Genomic DNA, 27,566 nt, shown 5'->3' with positions numbered 1-27,566 from the left:
CCTCCCAAATACAGTTTACACGTTCCCTTTCAGTGTGAAAGGCACAGAGAAGGATTCCCTCCTCCTGTCAAACACAAAACCAGAATTGGGTCCTCTACTCCAGTATAAATAGACTGCTATTCAGCAAGAATAATTCTTTCTTTTTTTTAAAGATTTTATTTATTCATGAGCGAGGGCGGGGGGGGGGGGGCAGAGGGAGAAGCAGACTCCATGCAGGGAGCCCCATGCGAGACTTGATCCTGGGACTCCAGGATAATGCCCTGGGCCAAAGGCAGGTGCTAAACCACTGAGCCACCCGGGAATCCCCTCAGCAAGAGTAATTCTGGCACAGAATCACTGGTGGGTTTCCATCAGCCAGCCATTCCATGCACATTTACCCAAAGACCAATCTATGCCCAGCAGCAATATATGGAGACAGGAGAGGGTTTCTGCCTTCAAGAAATCTGAATTAGAATTGGAAAGATAGGTGAAAAATAATTATTACATGGCTAAAGGCTCTGGGATACTACAGAAAACCCAAAGATGGAACATGTGGCACAGAATGGGCAAGACAGAACAGTAGCCAAGGCTTCCAGTATAGGATTTACCCAGAAGTATCCAGAAGGTGCCCAGAAACAAGTGGCCAGTTATGACTGGAGCAACTTAGGGTGGGAGTGTACTGGAGCAGGGAGGAGCAATCTGAAGATGAGGTCTAAGAGCTAAGCTGGGTCCAGATCAGATAGGACCTCCGGGACCATTTACAAAACAATGTTTTCTCCAGAGGCAGAGTGATCCCATAGTTGGTTTGTTCACAGGCAACTAACATGACCTGACAGAGGTTCTAGGAAGATCATTCTTAAAGTAGAGCAGAATGGAATGGAGCGAGATTACAGACTAGCAACCCATCTAGTCAGGTGGCCTACCACCAGGAGTCCTGATTCTGTGGGTCTGAGCTAAGAGAGTGACAGGAGTCAACGAATAGATGGAAAAATATTTAGGAGAATAACCTATCAAATTTGTTGACAGTCTAGGATGATGGGCAAGGAAGGGACTAAGGTAATGCCCAGTACTCCAACTGGGACAACTGTGCGTGATAACTTCACTCGAAGGACAGAGTTGGGTAAAAATGAAGAGATGATCATTTTAGACACTTTTCCTTCACTCCCTCTTTATACTATGGTTACTTCAAAATTCTAAGACTTCTTGTAGTGTACCACTCCGAATTAAGATTTCATTATTTACAATGATAGTGGTAACATCCATAGGGTAGTTTTTAAATAATTTTAAAGATAAGCAAATGGCTTGGCCCACAGTCTCCAGAATAAGGAAATGCATGTATCCAAGGTGAAGAAATAAAACAGTGAGTACATGAGTAAGAGAACCCATTTCTCTAGATACAACAGAGAGCATGGCCACCACCATGAGCATGAATCATACCACAGTGGGTTATTTCCCCCAGTGAAAACTCATATACTGCTTCCCCAAAAATGTTTGCAGTGGGAGTCAACGTTGCTTTCCACTCTTTCTCCTAAAGGCAACACTTATCATTATAACTGTTGACAGAAGATGAACTCTAAATTCTACTTCTGGTTAGAGTCCATCTAAATTTAGAAGTCCCAAGGAAGAACGGTAATCTCTAACTCAAATGCCCTCAGGGACAATCAGGTAATAGAAATCAGTAAAGCAGCCTGGACACAATGTCATGGGAGGTGAAGAGGACAGCGAATGGAGCCAGTCTGCACCCCTTGTCAGTCTGAAAACACAGATGCAAATTCTTTAATTAGCCCATCAAGAGGTGGAGTATCTGGCCCTTCGCTTTCCAACTTGGTGGACTCGAGATTGCTCCAGTCAATAGAATAGAAGAGAGTGACAGAGTCTGATCTCTGAGGCTAAGTCCTGAGAGGCCGGGTGGCTTTTGTCTTGTCCAGCTGGAACACTGGATCTTGGATCACTGAGTCGCCATGTGCGAAGGCTGAACACCCTGAGGCTGCCATGTTGCAGAACCTGCATAGAAAGAACACATGAAAAGCCTGGAAGCTGCATACAGATTTGGGGGTTTCCCAAAGAGCCCCACGCTCTCCTGGCCCAAGGACACATGTAAATTATTACTCCTTTGGATGATTCCAGCTCCCCAAATTTAAGTCTCCCCAGCTGAGGCCCTAGCCACTGTGGAGTAGAAACAAATCATCCCCACTATGCCTTGTCCAAATGCTCAACTCACAGAGTCCATGAACATAGTGAAAGGGTTGCTGTTTTACAACGCTCGGTACCAAGGTGGTTTGTTACACAGCAGGAGAAAACTAGAACACTCAAGAGACAGGTAGCCGCTGCTCTATTCCTGCTGACTGCTGACATGAGGGAGCACACGCATCAGGAGACCCTCCCATTTATTAAAAGTCAGAAACTTCGATTTGTGGGTGACTTTTTCAATTGTTAGGACACTATGTGGGCCAAACAAAACACGAGTATAACTGGATTTAGGTCATGGCCCACCAGCTTGCAACTCTTCACATAGTATATAGATTTTTTGGAGGCAGAGAGATGCACCCTTGAAGAGAGCCACATTCAAAGAGCACAGTCAGTGCTTCAGAACACTTTGCCATCACCACTCTGCACCACACCAGCTTTGGTTGCTGCTTTTCCTTCGACAACACCAAGCAAGAGTCAACTTTAGGAAAGGCTAAGAAATTTCCAACAATATTCCTAAAACCACTCCAGGATTTTCCTTAGTTTTAAATCTCCCACAGACTGGAATGTCCTATGCTAACACCTCAAGCCATGGTGAGGACTACAAAAGCCAAGGACAAATTTGGAAGTCATAATATAGGAGCTCAAGTGGCATGCCTGGGATCCAAGAGCTACAAAGCAAACCAGGAATCCAGTTGCGGAATTAAAAGTGAGCACAGAGCCTAGTAGGCAATAGTAGCTCAATAAAAAATAAACGTATAAATGAATGGATAAATAACCATTTCAACAGACTTGTCTAACCCTTCCTTACACTGCATTCTGGCATCTCCAAAAACCACAACCACAACCTAATGTAGGTTCACTTAAGTCTAAAAACTAATGTCAGTTGGTAAGTCTCTAGAATAGAAATGACCAATTCTCCCAAGTTTCTGTACCTGTTGGGGACCAGCCAGTTCATTACAGTTCACTCTAGATTAAAACCTTTGCCCAAAATAAAAGTATCAAACAACCCAAAAAGGCCATTCTCATTTAAACTACTTAGTAGGAAGTCTTGTATCCAGGCCAGCATTTAGTTCCAAAAGAAAGAAAAGAACAGACTCCTATTTGCATCTTTGTAGTTTTTACAAAGTACCACCCAGGCCTAAATTAATCTTGTAAGTGACTAGGGTTTTATTTGTCTGTTTTAATTTTCTTTATAAGAAGCAGAGAAAAGAAGTCACATGAGACTCAGCAAGAATATTTACTTTCAAATAGGTTGCATTCAACAAATTAGCATTCTATTTACTTTGTGTGAAATCACTGTACCACAGCCATCTGTACAAATGAGCTAGGATATAATTATCCTATCAAGACTGAATATTAAAGATGACTTAAACATGAACTCAGATAGCAAAGTCAAATCCACCACCGCTCTGTGATCTGGTCAGGAGGCCTTCAGAGAAGGATAGCTCAGAAGGGCCCAGACTTGGCCACCATGGCCAAAAGATTTCTTCCTTTCCTTTCTGCCTGCATTAGACCTTAGACTCCCATGTACAAGAAAGTCCTCGAAACAGGTGAAGAATGCCTGCTGTCTCCTGTCTGGATTATAAATGGGGGATTTTTTAGATTGATATGGGGTACCCAAGGAATTCTGGTTTTTCCAATATTTAGTAGTGGATGCTGAAGACCACGAAGCGCCAAGAGTTTACAAGTAGATGGGAGGAAACATCCTGCAGGCTAAGAGCCAACGCTGCCAGCTGTCCTAATACGTTCCCTTCTCCTCCACATCACTTTTATCACATTCTGGGTGAGCCTGGAGGAGAACAATGTGAAAGCTTGCTTGTCATCTGGAAGCCTATAAAATCATGATGAAAGTTTGAATCAAGCTGAGCTCAAGAACGTCGCTTGACCTCATGGCAAGTGCTTAACCATGTGCTCCCCAAATTCTAAGATTCTACTCAGTAAACCAGGCTTTTCTTGATTTACATTAACCTCAGAGTCCAGGAACTGTGACTGCAGGGAAGTAAAGGATCCTGTGCTGCTGTCTCATACACCCCATGCTCCCCACACCTTCACTGCTACAGTGAAGCTGGATCTTCAGTGAGTTCAAGTAGGTGTTGGGAGAAGGTTAGGCATACGTATGTGTGTGTGTAAAATGGAGGGGAGAGAACCAGAACCAAATTTCATTTTACAGATAAAATTAGCAATTTTATTTTTTCTGAGCTAACGAAATTCAGTATGCTGAATACTCTTAAACACTAGCTCTTGGGGTACCTGAGTGGCTCAGTTGATTAAGCATCCAACTCTTGATTTCGGCTCAGGTCATGATCTCAGGGTCCTGGGATGGAGCCCTACAGTGGCCCCTGCTCAGTGGGCAGTCTGCTTGAGGGTTCTCTGCCCTTCCCCCCACGTGGGTGCATGCACACGCACACACATGCACACACTCACTCTCTAAAATAAATAAATATTTTTTTAAAAAACCCACAGAACTAGCTCTTAAATAAGTAAACCTTCCTGTAAGAACTCAGAATTGAGGCAGACAGCCAATTCAAGGAACCTCACTGAGGTCACAACAAAGCTCACATTTATCTAATTAAGCTATTAAAATAGACAGTCTGCCCAGACAGTTCCATAGCAAAGAAAGGAAAAGGGAAGGTGCAACAGGAGACAACTAGATACTTGGTGGATCAAGGATAAATATTGTTACATTTATGGAGCAAATTTTGTTACTTCCTTAAAAAAAATTAAAAATTATCAGCACCTTAGCAGTTACAGGTAGAGGTTAGCAACAGTTTGGTTTCCTTTACAGAATTTATATTCTGTTTCCTCTCCAGCCCCAGAAGGCACCACAGAATAAAGAACACATAGTGAAGACTAAGGACAAGAACCTAAGGTCAAAGTTTTCGAAGATATGCCAACGTGGATGTCTATCTCTGAAAAAGAAAATCCCCATGCCTATAAGTTAACTTCATTGTGTGTTTTTATAACATACATACCCCTACAGATGTGACCAAGTATGCACATTCAGTGACAAGAAGAATCTAAAAACGGTATTATCAGGGACCATCCATTCACTGGTCCAGAAATCTGGCTGGTGTGTCCAAAATATTGGCTTTTGGGGTCTCTGGCTTGGACCAAAGGTTTTCAAACTTTGTAAAGTCAAATCTGTTCAAGTAAAAGCTTAAGCAGAAGTGTGAACAAACCAGGTGAATATAGGGTTGCCCCAGCCGAGGGGTACAGTGGTTGGGGCGAGGGGGTGAACCAGCCTATTCCCCTTCACTCACTTCAACCTGTTTCCAAAGAGGCACCACGGACCCACGAGGGCTCAATGGAGCAAAGTCTGAAAATGATCTGAGATTTAACATCCAACACCACAGGCTAAAATGAGGTCAAAATACTAAAGTGGCGAAACATCAAAATGAATGAACTATAAAGGCTAAAGTAGGTTAATTTTCCTATCTAGACTTACCAGAGGGTCAACAGGTTTCAAGATTATTTTTCTTTCTTTATTGTTTTAACAGAATCAGTTCATTGATTTTTACTTAGCGCTATCTTTCTGCCTTCCAGGCAACTAGGCCATATTTTCCCCCAAATCTTATAACATCTTCATTACTGACTCAGAAGATTGCAGTCAGAGGATGGATTTTCTTAACTGATAACCCTCACTGTAAAACTCCTCCACTAAAAAGAAGTGGTCATGCAGCAGAACCTGTGCTAGAAAGAATAAAATAATGGAAGAGGTTTACATGGTGGCATAAATCTGAGTCTATAGAGCCCTGAAGCCCTGACCATTGTACAACTGCTTAGCCCAAGAACACTTAAGAAAAGGAATAAAAAAAAACTATTAGCATTAAACTGAGTTATAAAATCCCAACAAGAGTTTTGTTTCATTTTTTATTGCTTAAGAAACTCCGCTTTCCAGGCCCACTTGGTTTAATTACAACGTCTAGAGAATGGAGAACATTTTACGTTTCTCCCCATTTGGACACAAACCCTGTTAGTAGGAAGCACCCACGCACAACGTTTAACACTTTGCCTAGCCCCTACTTAGTTTCTAAAAGGATCTACCGCAATCTAGCAAAGACACCAGCACAGATCTACTCATCATTTCTCCAATGCTGTTTGCTCAGTTCTCCCAGACATCCCCACCCCTCGTGCCAGCTTACCCAGATCCAGGCACTCCCCAGGACTCAAGCTTACAACACACTTCCATAAGCGGCCAACCCTGGCCTGGAGCCCATGAGCCACATCCCAGGCCCACAAAGACCCATGGCACCAGGAGTTCATTCTGTTTGGTTCTTAATCATGCACCTTGACTGTTACTTCCATCCTCCCACGGGTGTGTCAGACCATCAACTCTGAGTGCGAAGGGGGCTGTGGCTCGCTTTGCTCTACCTCATGCAGTATCTATCTCCATGCTGCACCCACACGAAACACCTAATAGTTGTTGGCCCAACATTTATGCATTATTCCCAATAATCTCCCATCCACACATGGAACAGTGCAGAAATACACAAAGTGAGCCACGAACAGAATTTGGTCTTCTACCACCACCCACACTTAGGAGTCTTTTATCAACTCATGCTTCCCCTTACTGTCATTTATGTTTGTTTTACTATGTTGTTTATCACAGGACACACTCCGATTAGCCTTTAATTTGTTGTAATAAATCTCTATTATCCCTGGCGGTGTTGAGAACTTGTAGCTGCCTGATGAGTCAAGGCAATGATTTACAACGAGATTGCTTAGATTTTTGCCCTTCCTCTCACTTAATGTTACCCTCCCGATTTCATTCAAGAGCCTGACTCCAAACGAGTTCCTACACAGCTGTAAAGTAATAGGATTAAAATGAAGAAAGGAGAAAAGGTCTTCATCCTGTCCAAAGGTTTCAGAAAAAGGCCACTGATATCTAGTTAGAGGAGACACATCATCATCATATGAAGAGCCTAGTGCCATGGACTCGTCATTGGTTTACTCTCCTAAACTCTAGGTGATAGCCATACTTCCCCATGTGGTGCAAGGATGGCAAAGAAGGGACGCCTGGGTGGCTCAGTGGTTGAGCGTCTGCCTTCAGCCCAGGGTGTGATCCTGGAGACGCCGGATCAAGTCCCACATCAGGCTCCCTGCCTGGAGCCTGCTTCTCCCTCTGCCTACGTCTCTGCCTCTCTGTCTCTCATAAATAAATAAAATCTTAAAAAAAAAATGGCAAAGAAACTTGAGAAAACTCCAGTCTACAGTCATTCTGATTTTCCAGAGCATCGTTCCACTAAGCAACGTGCAAAAACCTGGAAGTGTCCAAACAGAATGCACATATTTCATACATGGCCAGTGCGTTTGCAGTCTGCCCTCTGACATGTGTCCAAGCACAAGAAACCAGACATCAGGCTGACTTCAGAACTGTACAAATCCCAAGTCACCTCCACTAGAGCCTCTCTAGCTCCTTGCGCACCAACAAGGTATTCAGACTCACCAGTGTGGCCACTTCAAAAGGGCCTTCAAAAGGGCCACCCTATCATTATTAGGAGGACTCCTGCAATCCTAACGAGGTCCCCATCAAGCACAATGAATGGTGCACAGAGCACATTTAGCTCGATGGTCCTCATGTTGGGCCACGCACAGTGAAGTCTCCTCAGCACAGAAGCCCCCCTGGGATACCAACCTTACTGTTCTCGGGTAGGAGCCCAGCCCCAGCAGCACAAACACTGGAAGATGACGGTGGGACAGCAGAGAGAGGAACCCCCAATCTAAGCTGGCCAGAGCCATAGGAGGCTCTGTCCTGGGGCGAAAGTGGGCAAAAATCTGGTAGCAATATGTGGATTGTGAATCCTGGCTTCCACTGAGTCACACGGACTGTGCTTAAGGGAAACTGAATTAACTCTGAGAATTCTGTTTATCAACAAACGTACCAGGGAGAAACCAGATTTCCTATGATGGCAGCGATAAAGTACCCCGAGTGTAGTGGACACTGGAAATGTACCTGGTATTGCATTGTTGAATCTGAACTCTGGGCTACACATTATTCCAAAAAAATGTTCAACAGAGTTGCAGCACTACAACATTGCCAGCTATCTCTTTAGGGAGAAAGACTGACCTTTAGTAAATATGTTTTCCTGCATTAAATATCCAAATGATCTTCTATGAAATGATAGTGTTAGATGAGGATTATGATTTTATAGTGCACGCCTAACACAAGTAAAAAGCTGGCACTTCCAAGTTTATTTTTAGGTCCTTTATATCTGGAAAACTTAAATTCTGGGACTATGGACTTAACAATTCCCTATCCGGAGCCCCTTACTCGAGGGAGAAATTATTTTGCCCACAAAAGGTGGTGGTGTGCTAAAGGTCACATAGCAAGAAAGAAGCAAAGTCAATCCCACAGATCCACATCACCAGCTGGGCAATTGTGCCAGGATGCATTTATTTAATTTTTTAAATTATTTATATTGAATTTGTGGGGACTCCAACAAGCTGGGGGGCTCCACGTGAACAACTTTAGGAGCATCTTCTCCAGGAATGTATTTATGTAACAGACTCTTCACCACTTTTTTGAAAAAAAACAAAACAAAACAAAACAAAACAAAAACTCAAGTATAGTTGACACACATTGTTAAGTTAACCCCAGTTTCAGGGGTACAACATAGTGATCCAACTTCTCCATTCATTAGGCCACGCTCACCGCCAGCAAGGCTGTCACCGTACAACCAGGCTCTATTCCAGTCCCGCGGACTGCATTCCCTAGGCTCTACCTTTTATTCCTGAGGTTTATTCACTCCACAGCCAGAAGCCGGGATCCCCTACTCCTCCTCACCCATTCTCCCAATCCCCCCATACTCCCCCCTTCCTTCTGGCAACCATCACTTTGTTCTCTGTATTACAGATCTGGATTCTAGTTTTTGTTTATTCATTGGTTTTGTTTTAGATTCCACATATGAAATTATATCAGATTTGTCTTTCTTAGTCTGACTCTATTTCCAAATGTTTTCCACAGCGGCTGCACCAATTTATATTCCCACCAACGGTGCACGAGGGTTCCTTTACTCCCACATCCTTGCCAACACTTGTGCTTTCTTGTCTTTTTGATTTGCAGTTGCCTGATGAGGGATGTTGAGCATCTTTTCCTGTCTCTTGATGCCTTTTAAGGAGTTAGTGCATCACACTAGTTTGGTGGGTTTTGTTTTTTTTTGACTCATTATTTTATTTTTAAGGATCTTTAAATACATCTTAAAAGACCTATCATTTCTACTCCAATTAAAATAGAACTTGGCTAAAGGAGGTTTATAAAGTTGTTTCACTGCTTTAAGGCTTTAAATAAAGTTTAAATGCCACATGCCAATTTAAGGATGGTTATTTACATATTACTTTAATATATGAAATTCAATAGATACCTACAAGTATAAAAATAACCAAATAAGCTTTGTGAATAGGTTCAATAGTAACAGGCCTAGCTCTTTTTAAAATGAATGTTTTTTGTATACCTGGCTGTATAGACTCTGGTGAGAACAAGGTTTCCAATAAAGACAGATTTCTGTGGTAGGCCAAAAAACCTCAAAGTGGGCAATTTTGAGAACACACAGGGAAAGCCAAAGAGACTGGGGTGAAAACCACGTGGCACATAGTGTTAAGGTAAGAAGGACTGAAGTACTGGTCTTCAGTTTAATGTTAAAGGGACACTATAAAAATAATTTTTGAGCCTGTTCTTCCACAAATTTTGAAAAGCTTGATGGTGCCAAACGGTTTCTCATGAATGTCACTATGCCGGGGGAGCTATTCATGGCAAACCACCTGGATAATGTTTATTTCTAGACCTCTAATTGATCATAATGCTAAGTGTACTCTCTTCCAAAGTACCCTCACATGTAAAATATGCATCTAAATTCAGCTAGCTCCCCACCACCGCTGCTGCCGCCGCCGCCTCCACCACCACGGCTTCACGACCAGGACAATTCTGGTGGGTTCTTATAATCAGCAAGAGGCCTACCTATGAGTGTAAGACAGGTGCCTGTTAAGGACGTCCACTGCCAAACAGACCCTCTGAAATTCTTCATGGCCTCATCCCCTCACACCGCCTTTGTCTGCTAGCTCGTACTTTCTTACTCTAAGTTGACTCTTGGCTCACTTTCCTGGGAGCTGCATCTAATCCATCATCTGCAGATAAGACTAATAACTTGCCTTTCAGGGTCTTATTATTCTGTTTGGGTGAACTGGCACTTGCTGTCTAGGGAAAGAGAAGAGATGCTGAATTAATGAGCATGGTTAATTTGAATTCTCAAGAGTGGTTCAACAGACCAGGCTGCTTCGAACAGGAATCTGCAACTCAGATATTCTGACCTTTTAAATGCCATCAAAAGTGTAATGTAAGTGTACTCTACTTCTGCCTATAGTAGCATAAATCAGAATAACTGGCTTAATTAGTTTTGTTTGCAGCAAGCTGAGTTATTAAAAAACACAACTCCTTGAGAGCAGTTGGTGTTGCCATCTGGCCCATCCTCTTGCTCCTGGTCTCTCTCCCTTCTGTTTCTTGCAGTCCAGGAGCTGACACTTCTCCAGACACCCAACATTTTGGCAGTGAACGCAAGTGGATGTGTGAGGACAGGACTAAGGTCAGTCCATCATCCCAAGAATATTTATGTGGAAGGAATATGGCCTTGAAGTGAGGAAGAGTCCACGTAGGAGGAAAAAGGGCAGGAAGGTTTTAGCCTGAGGCTATTCCTTCTAAGACTGCATTTCAGGAGCTGACCATTGAGCTGTGAACCATGTACCCCATCTGGCCTAATCAGAGGTTCCCAGGCAACAGATATGAGCTCTCCTGCTAGACCATCAGGTCTTCTAAGCCAGTTTCTACTGGCATTCACCTGGTCTCATTCTTATCATTGCAGGACTCTGGTTTTCAGGATTATCCAACAGGACTGGAGGAAGAACAGTTCTCTCTTCCATTTAGGATCTTCATAATTAACATTACCCCTACTTCAAGCGGCCTCAAAGTCTGTAAGATTAAAGGTCTTCCTTATAAGACAAATTTTGTGCCCTGTGAATCAGCTTGATTTTAGCCTTCTGCTAACTGGCAATTGGCCTTGGAGAATTCTTTGAACTTCTCTGGAAGTCAATTTTCTCCTTCAGAAAATGGGAAAGTTAAACTGATAAAATACAGAGTACTTTACAGATTTAAGTTCTAGGATTCTCTGACTTCCTGAACTAAATACAACCACAGTGTCCCAATTTCTTTCTATTCATCAGCATTAAAAAACTCATTCTCAATTGAATTAAAACATACACCTATGCATATATGTGTGCATATATTTGCATGTAAATATTCATCACTAATTAGGTTTTTCTACTAGTAAGCACACATACATACCATGTCCCCACATGCAATTCATGCTTCTCATCGATATTGAGCCAACTAGTAATTACAGACACTCAGGAAGCTGTAGCTATTCACAGCCTAGATTAGGAATATCTTCTAAAACCCAAAAGACCCCTTAATAATTGGAAGGAAGGGGGCACCTGGGTGGGCTCAGTAGGTTACGCATCTGCCTTCAGCTCAGGTCATGGCCAGGGTCCTGGGATCTGAGCCGGCTTCTCCCTCTGCCCTTTTGCCCTGCTCATGCTCATGCTCTCTCACACTCTCTCAAATAAACTTTTTAAAAATATTTTTTAAAAAATTGGATGGAAAATGAGAAGACCTTTCCATTTCCTTTAAAAAGGAAAAAAAAAAAAAGACTAGAAGACAAATTTATGAATTTAGTGCAGAGATGAACACACTGGACTAGAAAAGCCATCTCACCGAAGAAGCATCCGAGACCTTGGAGTCTGTGGCCAAAAGTTAACCAAAACATTCTATCCCTCAACTATATCAGCAGCCAGAAGCAGCGCTCTATATGTTTTGTTTGCAAGATTTTAAAATGTAAAGATTCACCACTTTTATGTAGCTGAAAAATGAAAGAGGTATAAAAAAAAAGTCATTCAATAGACTGAAATTCAATACATTTAATGTTCTATTAAGTACACATACAAGAATACTAAATATGATGTGGGTATGTGCACAGAATACAAATAACTAAAACAGTCTGAGAAATCACCAAACCCAACCTTTCTCTCTAACATACCCTGTCTTACAAAAAGCCTACCAAAGGCCTACATAAGAATCTGAAGGGAAAAAAAAACAAAAAAACAAAAAAACACTAAAATATTATTGGAGTTTTCATTCATCTGGTAATTAAATGTGTGCCTCATTCCAATCCATGTCCAAGACCATATCTCAAGTCCTTCTGCACCTTTCCATAAGGACTCAGGTATGGAAACTCTATAATTCACAACTCTCTGTTAGGTGAAAACTGTAAATGACCACCATCCAGCCATGTGTGAAGAGCCAGTTATGGTCTTTTATCTTAAGGAAGACAAACCAGTATTGCCTGCAGAAGGGTGATAATGCAACCTGCTATTTTTCTGCCACTTTCTCTAACACCTCTTCTGCTTAAAGATGCTCCGTCTCAGAAAGAGCAGCCACTCTTTTTATTGCAAACTCTTGAACAGCACTCTAAAGATGAGGTCATTTATGTCAGGGGCAGCAATAACCTGAACTTCATTCTCCTGTGGACTAGAGACTTTTATAAATTAGAGTTGAGATTTCATGCCTGGATCCTCCAGTGTCCCATAGTCTGCTCTTGATACTGAATCTCAAAATTTCCTAGATTCTTGAAAATCAGCTCATTTTACAACATGAGACATTCTTAACTTCTTAAATATTCAGAATATAAAGTATTCTTAATATTTCCTGGAATCAAATCTAAAATAATTTTTCAGAAGTACACAATATGTCCCATGAACGTTATGTACTAAAATAGCATTAAAGGCAACTTGGTTGTGCTCAAGTATCCAAAAAGCAAGTATTTCTTATATTACAGAAATATCTGAGTTCCCTTAAGTATAGTCACTACCCAGAAAATAAGCCAAGAGGAACCTTGAAAAGCCAAAGTATGTACCAATGCAGGACACATGGACCATGCACTATAGCTCATGCATCTTACTGCCAGAAGGACACTTTAACGTCATTCATTCCTATTTAAAAAACAATTCTAATCAGTGTGATTATCTACTTTCCCAAAATATGACCAGGCATTAGAAACAGAATTTAGAAACAGCAATGAGAAAGAAAATAAGTTAAAGTCAGGCTTGCTGAGGGCAGCAAGGAATACTGCTGTTGGCATACTGCTACTTGAAGTGACTGCAAACCTATTATTTGAAAGTAAACATGAAGAAAGAATAGCCATGTGGGGCCAGCTGATGTAAGGGACTCACGATTCTATCTACCATAGGGGCAAAGGAGGCCTATAAGCATCCGACGTGGCTACAATTTACAAAGTTTTAGAGCCTAAGGTCATAAATTTGTATGGAAAACTTATTCCATCAAGCATACACTGGCCCAATGATACTACACAAGTAAAATTTTATTATCGCTATTTTTAAAGCTTTGGCAAAGTTCATCTTCACATTCTTTTTTCTGACCAGTGGAGCTTGACTGATGCCTACACCACTGCCTCCAAGAATAATCTATCATCACCGTGAGTGAATGTATAGCCTTATGGCAGATCACTGTATTTGTACTCATTTGACACTTCTGAAAAGGTGTCCATCAAATGGAATACTCACCGTAACTTTGCACTTTCTCCTGCTTGGTTTTAAATTATTTCTGTTAAGAGGATAAATGCATCACTAATTAAATGATTTTTTTTTTCTGTTACATCTTCTGGCAACGAGCCAAAAATACAAACATTTAATGGACTTCAGTTGGGTCTAAAGAACATGACCGCAATCAGGTGAAAGGGATTCTGGACTTCGCAGCATCAACTGGCTTCCATGAGTGGATGCTGGATGTATCTGGTTTGACCAAATAGAATCAAACTGAATGTCTGATATTGTTCAGGTACAAATTTATTTATTAACAAAAATATATACATACACACATATAGATTGTAGATACAGATCATCTCCTTTGGAAAGAAGAAAATGGTCCCCTAAATTTAAAGGAATTTTTATAGCTTTCTTATTGCAAGTAGAGTTGAAAACCTTAAATTCTACCAGAAAATACCTTTCTAAGCCATCTAGGTTTTCCAATAATAGCTTGCCTCTTAAAATATTTAGAAATTTCTTAATCTGTATTTCCAGTATTAAGCTCTGTCATTAAATCAAAATGTATTCTCATGAAAAATGCACTATGCTTTGCATACACAAGTATGGTATGATAATTGGTTCTATTTTTCAGACCTTCTTAAACTGATGTCCTATCGAAGCATGTTTAAAACTACCAGATTGCCATACTGAAGCTTAAGGATCAAAAAGCATCATCTACTTCTTTTACCAGCTACATGTCAGTTCACACAATAGAAAACAACACTCTGAGGTCCTCAATTTAAATCAGTTCTGGTATTCTGTAACTTAGAATTTTTCTCCCAGGAGACATTTAATTCCTATTGTCCAAAATCATTCATAAATGATGTTCCGATTTTTTCTAAGCAAAATAAAAGATTTATGAGAGCAATTACTCATGCTATAGTGCACCACTACTTAATTTACAGACAACCTTGCTTCAGAGAATTCCTGCTGGGCTCTTCCACTCGCAGGTTATCTTACCCCTCGTAGACAAGGTCATTTTGTGTTATCAGCGTTTTTCGTTCACTCATTAATAACCTCAACAGAGAATAAGGAGAAAGCCAAAAACTCAGAGTAAAACTTATGAGGTGGGAGATGTGAAACGCAGTATTCTCAGTGGGAAACATTCATTAGCATCGCAGGCGTTACTTGATCTACATGCACCATCGGCATCCACTATAAATGGGTTAGAAATCCATGTGCTTCTTTCAGTCTGGATGTGAAGCCTTGAACAAGTAGCTCTTATCTACTCATATGCCAGAGTTTCCCCCAAGTTCACCTAAAAATCCCATCCACCAAAAACTCAAATTTTCAACACGTACCCCAAAGGTGTTTATCTGAGGACCTTGGTCTGGGGTCAAGGGTTGAAGTTCCATAGTACCTGCTGGTGCCAGTCCTTCTCAGTCTTGGAATTCAACAATGGAAGGAAGGATGTTAACTTTCATCTTCCCAAGACGCTTGAGTTCCTCACCACTCCACACACACGTCCACCCATCTTATACAACATGCACTCACCCAGGGAGTGGTTTTCACCTGGTCTGAGCATTAGAATCACCGAGGAGCTCTTTTCTGCAACGTACACAGGGCCAGACCAATTCAATGTGTATCTGCAAGTGGGGCCCAGGCATTGGTCATTTTTTCAAAGCTACCACAGTGATTTTAATCTGCAGCCAGGTTGAAAAACACTGCTCTCTCTGAAGCAGTGGTTTTGAATCAGGGGCAATTCTAGCCATTCCCCTACCCCCCTGGGACCATTTGGAAACGTCTGGAGACATCTTTAATGATCACAAACTGGAAGTTGCTCAGAGCCCAGAATGTTGCCAAACCTCCTAAAATGCATAAGGCAACCCGTTACGACAAAGAATTACCTGGTCGTGCCACTGTCGAGAAGCCCTGCTCTAGAGAAAGAAGTGGTAGGAGAAACAACTTGCTCTTTCTAGAGATCCCTCACAAAAGAAGGAAGCCCTAAGAAGCTTTCAGGAGGAAGCTGAACACACACAACCCTGACACTCCATCCAGCAAGGCCGAACGTAGTTCTAAATGGACCCTGCCTGACACAAACCCATAGTTTCCTCATGGGTGCTCTCATTGGCTAGGGTGCTGTGGAAGGACAGCGTGAAGCTACTGGTCACTGGGACATGCTCTAAGACCACTAAGTAAACGAGACCGACCAGGATAATTAGGCAACTTTTTCAAAAGGTCGATAAACAACAGATAATGTCTAGATGTAAGGGTGTTGAATCTACTTCCTCTTTGCACATGGAATTCTCTGCAAATTAAAAAAAACAGTTGAATAATAACTTCTAAAAAAAAAAAAGTAAATGAATTCATGAGCATGTTGTTCAATCTGGAGGGGTTGTTTTTCTGTTTTGTCTTTGCTTTATGCTGTTCTTCAATCAGCTACTCATTTACATGAGTCTTAGCTATTTTTAAGAAAGGAAAAGTACCCCACATTCACCTTTGTATCCAGTTGGAAATTAAGCCAACTGTTTTAACCAAAGGAAACTCTTAGATACGCAGTTCATCAACTACTTCCTCCACTGAGTTTGTACCAAGACTTAAGGATGTCCAAGGCACAACCAACTAAAACAGTAATTGTTTTCACTGATGTTCCCTCAGGGGGTACATGTGTCTTTTTGGAAGGAACGTTACAAGTAAGACAATATTATGCCCATATGTGTTTCTTTTCCATTTCATTCTGCCATAATGCAGACTTACTTCCACCTGCTTTCACCTACTTTTTCTTCATTCAAAAACGTGCAAGTGTTCATCCAAAACATTCATTATCTCACACAAACTCCAAACAGAATGAATCTATAAATGACTCAATGAATCTGCAATTTGGGATTTATCTTGCTACTGGTTCTCACTTGTTTCTAGGCCAACAATTCAACCGAAGTGTGGGGGGATTAAAAATATGAAAAGTCATGTCTTAGCAACCATATCAAAAATTAATTTGTAACGGCAGGATACATGCAGGCTACCAGCGCCCAAGTTTACAGGCTGATGATCCACACACACCTCTTTGTGCCACTTCATTTTCCAATGAATTATTGAATAAAAATGCAATGCAAATGTACTACAAATATACTTTGGTGAGGATATCAACTGTCAGCAGATTTGTCACTTAAGAATGAGAAAACCTGAAGTAAACATAAGAATAAAATACAATGTCACTCTAAATGATGCATCTGTTATACAGAAATTTTAGCCAAATAAAATGGTTACATTTTAAAAATCATTTGCTCAATCAATAAGCTTATCTGAATGCAGGCAATAATAAGCCATGATGTAATGTCATCCTCATCCAGAAATATACTTTTATGCAAGGTATTGCTTAAAAATTGCACTTGAAATCTTTTCTCATCAGTTAATCATGTGTTGATCAAACTTGAGGCGTTCTTTTTTTCAAAGAGCACTCTGGGAAAGAAAAGAATTGTTTCATAAATGAACTACCTGCCCCCTAAGTAAATTTTTTTGGGGGGTTCAAGATACAAAGTTTCCCTAAAATAGTGCACAAATATACATGTTCAATTAAAAAGAAATTGAGAAATCGGAAAGTCATTACTCGACTTTCCGGGTAACCCATTAACCTCCTGAAGACCAGCTTCACGGCTAACGGCTCACCTCATCAGGGTAACATAACTAAAATATCTTTTTAAATGACTTTCATCTCTCATGAGAAGAGCACACCCAAGGCTGCCCACAGCAATCAGGGCGGCTTCTGGGCCAGTCCTGGAAAGAGGGAGTGAGGGTGCAATTAACGTAGGAAGGGCCCCAGCCAGCCAGCCAGGGGGCCTCTGCACACACTTGACTTTGCTTCTCCCGGCCTCCACTTCCCAACCCAACCCAAAAAGCAGCAGCATCCCATCTTCCCCATCCTTTCCAATTCCATCTGCACATAAAAGAACTTTGGATGTATTAGAAGCCAAGCTTCAGGAGTCAATTTTCAGCATCAGGAGAAAAGGATTAGGATGAAATGGGATCCAACAGGTAAATCCCCAGGTACAATATTGACAATTTACCCCTTCGTGTCACTCACTGCTCACACTGGCCGCCTCCACCACTGCTCAGAGCCGACTGCACAGACTCGGCAGCAGCTTTCAATAAAGCAGAAAACCTCAGGTATTTTGGATGAAAACCCCCTACAGTTTATAAAACCAAACACGTTAGTTCTAACTCAACCATAAGTAACATCAAAGGATTGGGAGGGGGTTTTCTTTGTTTTAAGAGATGATTTTTTTCCCTCTTTGGTATTCAAAATGGTTTTAAACCAAGATGCAGAAAATTTAACTCCTTCCAAAAGGCTCAGGGTCAGGTTTAGAGCTGTCCCAGCAAACGCAGTGGATGTTACTACACTCTAGAAGCCAAAGGAGTGTCTGAACACATCTGTACATTTTCAGGAGGAACATTTACACAACTCGGGGAGGCTGGCTCGCAGTGTAAAAGGGCATGCTCTTCAAAGTATGTGTAAGGGAGTCAGGGAGAGGGTGGTGGGTTTTGAAAGAGTATGGAAGGAAATCATTTGATGTGTTTCTCCTGCAAAGGGAAGTTCCCCCAACACGTGGACAAAATCAAGGTAAAAGTCAGGCCTATGTACAGGCATTCAGGCAACGCGGCATCAAGCCTGCTGAGGGACACCGTATTTCTTTCCAGTGTTACGGTTTCTCATAATAAATATTCCTTTCTTTATGCACATAAGCTGTGAACCGGATTCAAAAAACCTTTTGGTCAGCCGTTGCTTGAGAACCCCAGTGGGAAACTGTACACAGCTAGGAAAATACTCCAGTTCAAGACCAGAAAACCTTAGCTGGGTTCTCTTTTATTCTCCATACCCACACACCTCGCCCTGAATTCTTGTTTCTCTCCTTCCCCTGACTCCTCATCCCCCGTCTTCGCCGGGCTTACTTGACTGAGAACTGTATAAACTAAAACCAATCGAGGCGAAGAAACACAGGGAGCCTCGGAAGCAAATGCTGGCTCGGGTCCCCAACCCACTCCCTAGGCAGCACCTGCGCTTCCTACCGTGGCTGGAAAGCCCTCCACGGTTCATGACTCTCTAGCGTCGCCCCAGCCAAAGCGGTTCCCCAGCACGTACTGACCCACCGTTCATGCCACTGTAGACACTCCGGTGATGGGGTGACGCGTCCTCCTGCGCCTGCCTTCGGAGGGTGCCCTCCCTGCTGCCTCCGCCGCTGCCACTGCCGCCGCCTCCTCCGCCCACGAGTTTGTGATCAGGGCTCCCCCCGTAATGCTGTTTGAGGTGCTCAGGGCTGGTGCCCCTGGCTCTGGGGAGATGCTCCAGGCTCCCACCGAGGGCGTGTTTCTGCAGGTGCTCGGGGCTCCCCCCACTGTGCCTGGCGTGTTCGGGGCTGCCCCCCGGCCTGTGCTTCTGAAAGTGCTCTGGGCTCCCGCTCAGCACGTGCTTGGGCAGCGTTTCGGGGCTGCTCCCGGGGTGCGGGTGCCTTTGCTGTTCGGGGCTGCCCTTGCACAAGGGTTTGTGGTGCTCGGGGCTGGGTCCTTTGAGCGCTTTTGGGTGATCCGGGGTCCCGGAGGCCCTGGGTTTCGGGAGATGCTCGGGGCTGGTGCTCCTGTGCTTGGGGTGCTCCGGGCTGCCCTCGGCCCGGGGCTTCTGCAGGTGCTCCGGGCTGCCCCCGCTCGCGTGGTGCTTGTGGTGGTCGGGGCTGTCGGTGCTGCCCGTGCTGGAGGTGCTGCTGCCGTCGCCCACGTCCCGCACGTAGGGCGCCGTGGAGGCCGTCAGCTGGCACAGGCTGGCCTGGCTGTCGATGGAGCAGCGGCTGCCCGCGCAGCCCGCGCCCTTCTCCTCGTCCAGCAGCACGCAGAGCTCCTTGAGCTCCATGTTCTCCTTCACCACCTCCTCCTGCTTCACCTCCAGCTCCTTCAGCTTCTGCAGGTATAAGGCCACTTCCTTGTGCATCACCCCGGCCGTGTAGCGGCCCAGTCTCTGCCACTCCCGGGACACCCTCTTGCCTTTCTGCCGGTCATCATCCAGGAAACAGCAGAGGTCCCTCAGCTCCTGGTTGTCCTCCTGGAGTTTCTGGTTGATGTCCTGAAAAGAGGGAGGTGCACAGTTGAGGCATCATCAGGCTCAGACCTCCTGGCAGGGAGGCTGGAACTGGTGGACTCTGTGGGATGCGAGGGGGCGGGTGAGAAGCTGAGAGGAGGGGAGAAGCTGATGACTGGCATTAAAACAACAATCGTGGGCACTGGTTATGCTCCCTGTCTGGTGCTTACCTGTATGATCGAATTTTCACAAAATATTGGGGGGATAATGATTATTATGGTTCTTTTACAGAGGGGGAACTGGACCTCAAAGCTGGCCTTCCCAAGGCCACCCCGCCAGTATCTAGGGAGCAGCCGGTTACTTAACAAGAAACCAATAAAAACCAAGGATCCCTGCCCCACCTTCCAGGGAGACACTGGCTGCTTGGGATCTGAGAAATGCTTCCGACTCTGAGGCGACAAGCTTTCACCAGCACAAACACAAGCACTGCCGGGTGTTCAGCCCTTGACACGAGAGGAACAGCCCGGATCCCACGGGGGACCAGCACAATTGCCCTCTAGTGGCGTTCCCGTCCCGCGCGTCTAAGCCCCACTGGCTGTCCCCCCTGAGCATCTCCTGGGCTTCCCACAGGAAACACAAGCAACACCAAGCTCTTGCGGGATTTCCAAAGCCGCCCCCCCAAACTGCTCCCCTCAGCAAATGCCACCTCCGCCCATCCTGCTGCTCTTTCTAAGAGCCTGTGGTTATGTCTGGCTTCTCCTTCTCCCTCCCCTTTCACTTCTGAGTCAAACGGGTCTTCTGAACCCCACCTCTGAGATTTATGTCATCTTGTCGCTCCCATGCTTACCTTCCTTAAAAGAACCTCCCTGCCCTTAGGACAAAGTGCAAAATCCTTCAAGTCTCCCCAGACCCCCAATCCTCTTAACCTGGCCCATTTCTCCCGCATGACCAGCGGTCCACTCATTCATTCACAACCACTTAGTAAGCATCTACGATGTGCCAGGCACCAGCCCAGGTGCCAGGCAGGTGTCAGGGGACACAGCAAACACCCTGACACCCTCTGGCTTTCATTCTGGCGGGAAAAACTGGCATAAGGTAAGTATAGAGCACAATGCCGTGCCATGAAAAGTGCTGGGAAGGAAACTAAAGGAGATTAAAGAAAACTATTTTTTAAGAGAAGGCACCTCACTGAAGAGAATATTGGAACAAAGACCTGGATGAAATGAAGGAGCAAACGTTTGAGGGAAGATGATCCCAGGCAGAGAGAAGGGCAGGTATTTGCCCTGAGACCAACATGGCTGACGTGGTGGTGAGGCCAGGGTGCCTGAAGCACAGCGAGCAAGGAGAACAGAGCTGGGACAGATGAGACCCAACAGGGTGGGTGGCAGGGCTGGCTAATGCTGGGCCCTGGCAGCCACGGAGGGACTTTGGATTGTTGGTGAGCTGAGGATAGAGGAGTGACACAACAGGTTCCTTTTATAAAGAAGCACCCTAGTTCTGTGTGGAAAACAAACCGGAGGAGGGGATAGAAGAAAAGGAGACCAGGCAAAGGTGGAAGTCAGGAGAGATCAGCGAGGAGGCCACCAGGCTGATCCAGGTGGAGGCAGAGGAGAGCGGGTTGCACAGAGGACAGCCGTGAAAGGGCGGGACCTATCCCCCACCCCCAACTGAGCCCCACCGACACTGGCCTGGTTTCAAGGCCCAAGGAACAAGTCCTTCCACTCTTTCTCTTGGAATGCATTCCCCTAACAACCTAAAGGCCTCACTTCATAGTCACATCCCCACAGAAGCCGTCCCTGACCACTACCCTCTATCTTAAGCAGATCACCGCGGGGCACCTGGGTGGCTCGGTCGGTTAAGCACCTGCCTCCGGCTCACATCATGATCCCAGGTCCGTGCAGTCAAGTCCTGCATCGGGCTCCCTGCTCAGCGGGGAGTCTGCTTCTCCCTCTCCCTCTCCCCCAGCTCCTGCTCCCTCTCACTCTGTCTCTCTCAAATAGGTAAAATCCTTAAAAATATAAGCAAAGGAGGTTGCCTCATATGCTCGACCATTATCCCTTTCACTTTCCCTCTGTGGCCCTTATTGCAATCACATATGTTTGAATGTGGCTATTAGAACTCACCAGACTCTAGTCATAAGAATGGTGACCTCATCTCTTCTGTCCACCTATACGTGTCCAGAACACAGCACCCCCACTGTCGACACCTGAACCAAGGAACTTTGAAAATGCATTGTGAAGTCTCCCTTTACTCTCCAGTCACACAGATAGTAAAGGGATCATTTCTAGAAGCACCTTGGTTTGGTAGGGATGAGCCAGGGGGTGGTATTATAGAGCTGCTACCTAAGATTTTCCTTTGCATTATGAAGCCAGAAAACCTCTAGTCTTCCAACAGAGAACTAGAGGCACTCAGAGGAGACTTAATCCCCTTAAACTCAGATTCCTTCCAACACTTTGTCTGATACTAGTGAGAAAATAAATATATAACATCTGCCAACCACACCCTGCACCCTCTGACAGTCTTGGGCCTAACGTGGGAGTCATTTTCAAGGCCTGAGAAAGAAGATCTCGCACAGCGTGGTTTTAACTCCAATTCTAACTCTTGGCATCCGACTATTCTGTTTGTTTCTGATGCCCACCTCTTCCTTCTCATTGCCACTTTCTGATCTCAGGCCTGGCCATCTCCAAACACCTCCCGCCTATATCTAGCTTCCCAACTAAAAAATACTGTCCTCTTCCCTATATGAACTCACCGAAGAGGAGAGATTCCTCTGAGAAGCCTCCCCTAACGCTGGAACAGCGGCTGGCATGCAGCAGAGACAAGCACAAATGAATGAATGAAGTAACTTTGCCACTCACCACTTAATGCCTGTAAGCATTCATTGGGCATTTTTTTTTTTTTCCAAATGTAGCTACCTTAGCCTCTGGGGGGTGGGGGCAGAGTCCATTCTAAAGTCTTTCTTTGTGTAAACTGATGCGCCTGGCATGGTGCCTTGTGTACAGTAAACAGTATGAGTTTATGAAGCCCTAGGCCTGTGGCCAAAACAGGATGTGGCTCTGGCTCCGGAGGAAAAACAATGTCATATTGTAGTCTCAGTAAGCCTCTGCTAGGTAGGAGTCTGTCACAAGAGAGTAGATGATCTGTTGACATTGATGCTTTTAAGGGAAATCAGAAGGTGGGGATACTCTGAGAAAATAACACTAAAAAAAAAATTAATCTTTCTAAGCTTCAAAAATTATTCTTACATTTAGTTTAATCCTGGTACTTCATAGAAAGTTCAAGTCATGTTCTTCTCCAACTAAATGAACTTCCATCTGAAAATACTTCCTTTTGACCATCCCACAGCTTTTCCTGATTTCTCCAGAACTGGGAAATAAATAGGAGTTGTGCTACCTCGGGCCTCACGTAGCTAATGCCTTTCCAAATGGAGTGAAGCATGTGTACTTCCCAGAATTCCAGTTGAGGTAGAAGAGGTAATGGCAAAAAAAAAAAAAAAAAAAAAGAGGTAATGGCCTATTTAGCTTTCTTTATCACGCCTTCTTCCAAGAGTAAATAATATTCTTAGGGATACAATTCTGAGCTATTTCCTTTCCCTTCTGTGGAACAGCTAAGCAACCGATTTGATAATAACCTTATAATCCAGCTTCCTCAAACCTTCCACATTAAGATGCGGGTTTCCTTTTCAAAACAGTAAGTGTCCCTTTAACATTGCCACTGGCCACCAGATGTTATCCATCTGTCTGAAGTGGACTTTTAAAAGGTTAAACCCACCTCATTGCATGCCTCTCAAAACTTCATACGTGAGACTCTAGAGAACTGTATCTGTGGTTAAAGAATTGTTCCAGTTGGCTATTTTTCTTCATTGCAGGGCGGAAGAGGATTGGTGTGTTGGGGAGCAGAGAGGAACATTAATGTGATGCATAAGAAATCTATAGATTCAGTTCCCCCCAAATCTGCCCCCTGGCCCCTGAAATCCCAGGTCAGAGCAACCTGAGCATTGCTATATGCTCAGCAGTGCACAGACATGGTTCTCAGACTCCAACTCCTTACAACATCAGAACCAGAATCCCCTTTCTCCACCCCTTGCAGGATCACACGTTCTAACCAGAGAATGCCAACTAGCTGAAAGAAAAGCCCATTTTCAACATCCGATATCTGTGTGACCTTGAGAAAGCTATTTAACCTCATCTACATAGCATTTAATCCTCATCAAACCTCTTGTGGAATTAGCATCCCCGCTTAGCAGATGAGAACACTGAGGCTCAGAGAGGTTCACAGCTTGCCCACGCTGCCCAAATTGTCAGACTCCAAATCCTTTATCTCCGCGCCGCCCCACCCTGCCCTACCCTTGAAATGCTGAAACACTGACAAGTCGGCCAGTGCTTGGATCCAGTCACAGGCCCCTCAAAGGAAAAACTTAGCTCCCATCTCCCCGTCTCTCTAGCTGCAGTACCACCTGGTAGCCTTGAAAATACTTAGATGCAATTTCAAAAGCAGATCACAGAAAGGAACATAAAAAAGAGAAGCGTTGTGGCCTGAAGTACCCTAAATTTACCATCCTCAACTGGGACTCCCAAACCATCAGAGCCAAAAACAAAACCAAAAAATCCTTCCTTCTAGTTAAGCCAAAATAAATAAGTGCACAGATCATTTATTCAGTCGACCACATTAATGGATCATTAGTGTCCAGGGATGTTCTGAGCGAGGATGATGAATAGGAGGGAGAAGGCTGGCGTCTCAGCAGGGCTTTACCACAACCCCTCAGGGCTGGGCCCCAGGCCCTGGAGGCTCTGATGTAACTGGCCAGGGAAGGGAGGAGTAGAGGCTGCATCAGAAAGTAACCAGCCTCACCTTGCCAAACTTGTTAAGGAGGTGGACAGGGAAGTCTTTTGACGTCAGGTCATGAATCTCGACCACCAGGAGACCCTCCTACTTGGGGTGAAACTGCCCTTAGCTGGCCTCATAGGTATTTCTCTAAATGAAGCTACTAGATTGAAGATTAGGCTCCCCCACCACTCACCCAGCGCCCCCCTCCACACACACACACACACACACACACACACAAGCAATCCACTTAACCCAAGAGAACCTGCAAGTATTTCTGAACTACGATGTCAATGCTCCATACTATTAAAATCCTTGGGAAACTGATTAATTACCTAATTAAAAACTCTTCCAAGCTACATTATAGTTCAAACCATGGAAGATTAAATTGGAAGGTTATGAACCACATAGCTTTGTCCAGCTTTACCTAAGAAACCCAACCCCGGAGATGCACGCCCCTACATTCACCCGGCCTCTCCTGATGACTGTATCTACCATTGTTTTGTAGTCAAGTCCAGGATTAAAGCTTCCCCTACATTATCATAAAGCACTGTCGCGACCCCCGAGGAGATGGTTATTATCATTTGCATTCTATTGATGACTAAAATGAGGTTCTGATAAATTAATTACCCAAGCTCACCCTCCTGGCGAGTGAGGATTCTAGATGCAAAACCACCTCTGAAATGATCTTCCCACTACACCAGCCTGCCTCTAACTCCCCATGAGTCTGGTACTTAATAAATACTCCATTAGTAATGAATTAAAGGAAAGGAGAGTGTAAGCCTTGGGATTTTCCTGACTGTGGGATCTGCCTAACTGCACCCACTCTAGGAACTATATGACAGTGAGTTGGGGCCCCGGGAAGGCCATCTCCACTTGCATCGGGCCCAACCCCCAGGTGAGCATCTAGCCTTCCGCCCCTCCGCACCTCTTTGCCCCCAAATCCCAGAGCTGGAGCCCTAAGAAAGTGTCTACAGCCTGAGATGCGGGGTGGGAGTGCAAGGGCACAAGAACAGCATGTGCCTGCAGGAATTCGCTCCCTGAAGTCCCTGCAGTGTTTTCGTTTGTGTCTGGCTTCCTATAAACAAAAGCAGAACAATGAGAGGAAGGAATAGCGGCAGGCAGCAGCGTGCGCAGCGAGGGGAGGAAGTGTGCGGGGCGCGCAGGCGGGGCGGGGCCGGGCCGGGCTCCTCCAGCCCCGCGGGCAGGCACCCCGCCGTCCCTCGCAGGGCCTCCGGGGAGGAAAGAAGTTGATGGGTTTTGCTGGTCTTCTTCTTCTTTTTTTTTTTTTTTTTTGAATTTTTATAATAGCAAAGAGGGAAGGCTGATTTAAAAAGCACGCACCCCTGGCTGACACTTGGGGCTGTACCTTTCAAACCCCCTCGCCCCCCCCCATCAACGCCTGGGGACATTATAATCAAACTGGAGGTGAACGGGCAAGGGGGGTCAAGGAACCCCAGATGCCGCCATCTGACCCGTGGAGGAGGAGAGCGGAGGAGCAGGTGGGCACCGTTAAGGCCGAGCTCAAGCTCCTCTCCGCGGGCGCCCCCTCCCCGCCGGGGCTGCAGAGCACCCGCTGCCCCCTGCACTGGCTCCTCCGCGCCCCCGCCCCTGCCCGTGACCCGGCCCCCAGCCGCGGCTTCCCCGGAGCTCCGAGGAGAACAGAGGTCCCGGCCCGCGCGTCGGCTCCGTCCCGACTCGGCGTCCGCGGCGCCCGCTCCTCCCGCCACCGCAGGTCCCGAGCGAGAGCCCCGCGGGCGCGCCCCGCCGGGAAGGGGACCGACCGCTGCCGAAGTTCGGAAAAGTTTCCCAAGGGCCGGGCTGGGGCGCGGGGGGCGGGGGCTGCCCGGGAGGATCACCTGGGGGGGGCGGGGGGCTGCCCGGGAGGATCACCTGTGGGGGGGGGCGGGGGGCTGCCCGGGAGGATCACCTGGGGGGGCGGGGGGCAGCCCGGGAGGATCACCTGGGGGGGGCGGGGAGCTGCCCGGGAGGATCACCTGGGGGGGGGCGGGGGGCTGCCCGGGAGGATCACCTGGGGGGGGCGGGGAGCTGCCCGGGAGGATCACCTGGGGGGGGCGGGGAGCTGCCCGGGAGGATCACCTGGGGGGGGGCGGGGGGCAGCCCGGGAGGATCACCTGGGGGGGGCGGGGAGCTGCCCGGGAGGATCACCTGTGGGGGGAGGCGGGGGGCTGCCCGGGAGGATCACCTGGGGGGGGGCGGGGGGCTGCCCGGGAGGATCACCTGGGGGGGGCGGGGAGCTGCCCGGGAGGATCACCTGGGGGGGGGGCCCACCGCCCCGCGCCCGCGCTCACCTTGAGCCCGCGGATCTCGCCGAGGTGCAGCTGCAGGCGGCGGTTGACCTCGCGGATGAGGTTGCTGTGGTCCAGCATCGCGCTCACCTTCTCGGCCTCGGCGCGCCGCAGGCTGCGGATCAGCTCCTCCTTGCTCCACTGCAGCAGCTCCTCGTCCGACACTTTGGACAGGTCCTCCGCGGCGGCGGCGGCGGTGGACGGGCCGCCCGGGGCCGGGGGGCAACTTTCCGCCGCCGCCGCCGCCCCTCCGGCCGCCTTGGACATGGTCTGGGCGCGGCGGCAGGTGCGCGGGGGAGGCAGAGGCGAGGGCTCCGGCGGGTCTGGGCGCTCCGGCGAGTCAGCGGCACCGCCCGGCGGCCGCTGGGTCGGGGCGGCAGGGGTCGCGCGGGGCCGCCGTCCTACCTCGCCGTCCCCGCGCGCCGCCGCCCAGGCGCGTCCCAACTCGGCGCAAGTCCATGGTGCGGGGCGCCCGGGGGCCGCGCCCCGGGGCCGCTGCCCTCCGCTCCGCTCCGCCGCGAGACCGTCGCCCCGCCCACGCCCGCGCGCGCACCCCCCGGCCCGGAGGCAGCCCCGGCCTCCCTGCGCTGCTGGGCGAGCTACGGCCCCGGTGC

At 46.2% G+C, this 27,566-nt stretch overlaps 1 protein-coding gene across 12 annotated transcripts in view; it reads right to left on the bottom strand.

The window, feature by feature from the left end:
• CCDC85A (coiled-coil domain containing 85A) overlaps positions 1-27,256 on the bottom strand; it is a 193,760-nt gene extending 166,504 nt beyond the window's left edge. For 6 of the 12 annotated variants that reach the window (XM_038551304.1, XM_038551305.1, XM_038551307.1 and 3 more), the window contains exons 1-2: positions 26,956-27,256; positions 18,901-19,864 (exon numbers count right to left, since the gene is read on the bottom strand). In XM_038551304.1, the coding sequence (XP_038407232.1) occupies positions 18,901-19,864; positions 26,956-27,219 (1,228 nt within the window). In that variant the 5' untranslated portion in view covers positions 27,220-27,256. Of the gene's footprint in view, positions 1-213; positions 1,984-14,074; positions 17,215-18,896; positions 19,865-26,955 lie in introns of those variants that run through there. The other 6 variants (XR_005366004.1, XR_005366006.1, XR_005366005.1 and 3 more) reach the window with 3 other exon arrangements.
• Between the last annotated feature and the right edge of the window lie 310 nt (positions 27,257-27,566).

The sequence above is a fragment of the Canis lupus genome, chromosome 10, assembly GCF_011100685.1.
Source record: "Canis lupus familiaris isolate Mischka breed German Shepherd chromosome 10, alternate assembly UU_Cfam_GSD_1.0, whole genome shotgun sequence".
Taxonomy (NCBI): domain Eukaryota; kingdom Metazoa; phylum Chordata; class Mammalia; order Carnivora; family Canidae; genus Canis; species Canis lupus.
Note: the sequence above shows the minus strand (reverse complement) of the source record. Positions and strands in the feature narration are given on the sequence as shown.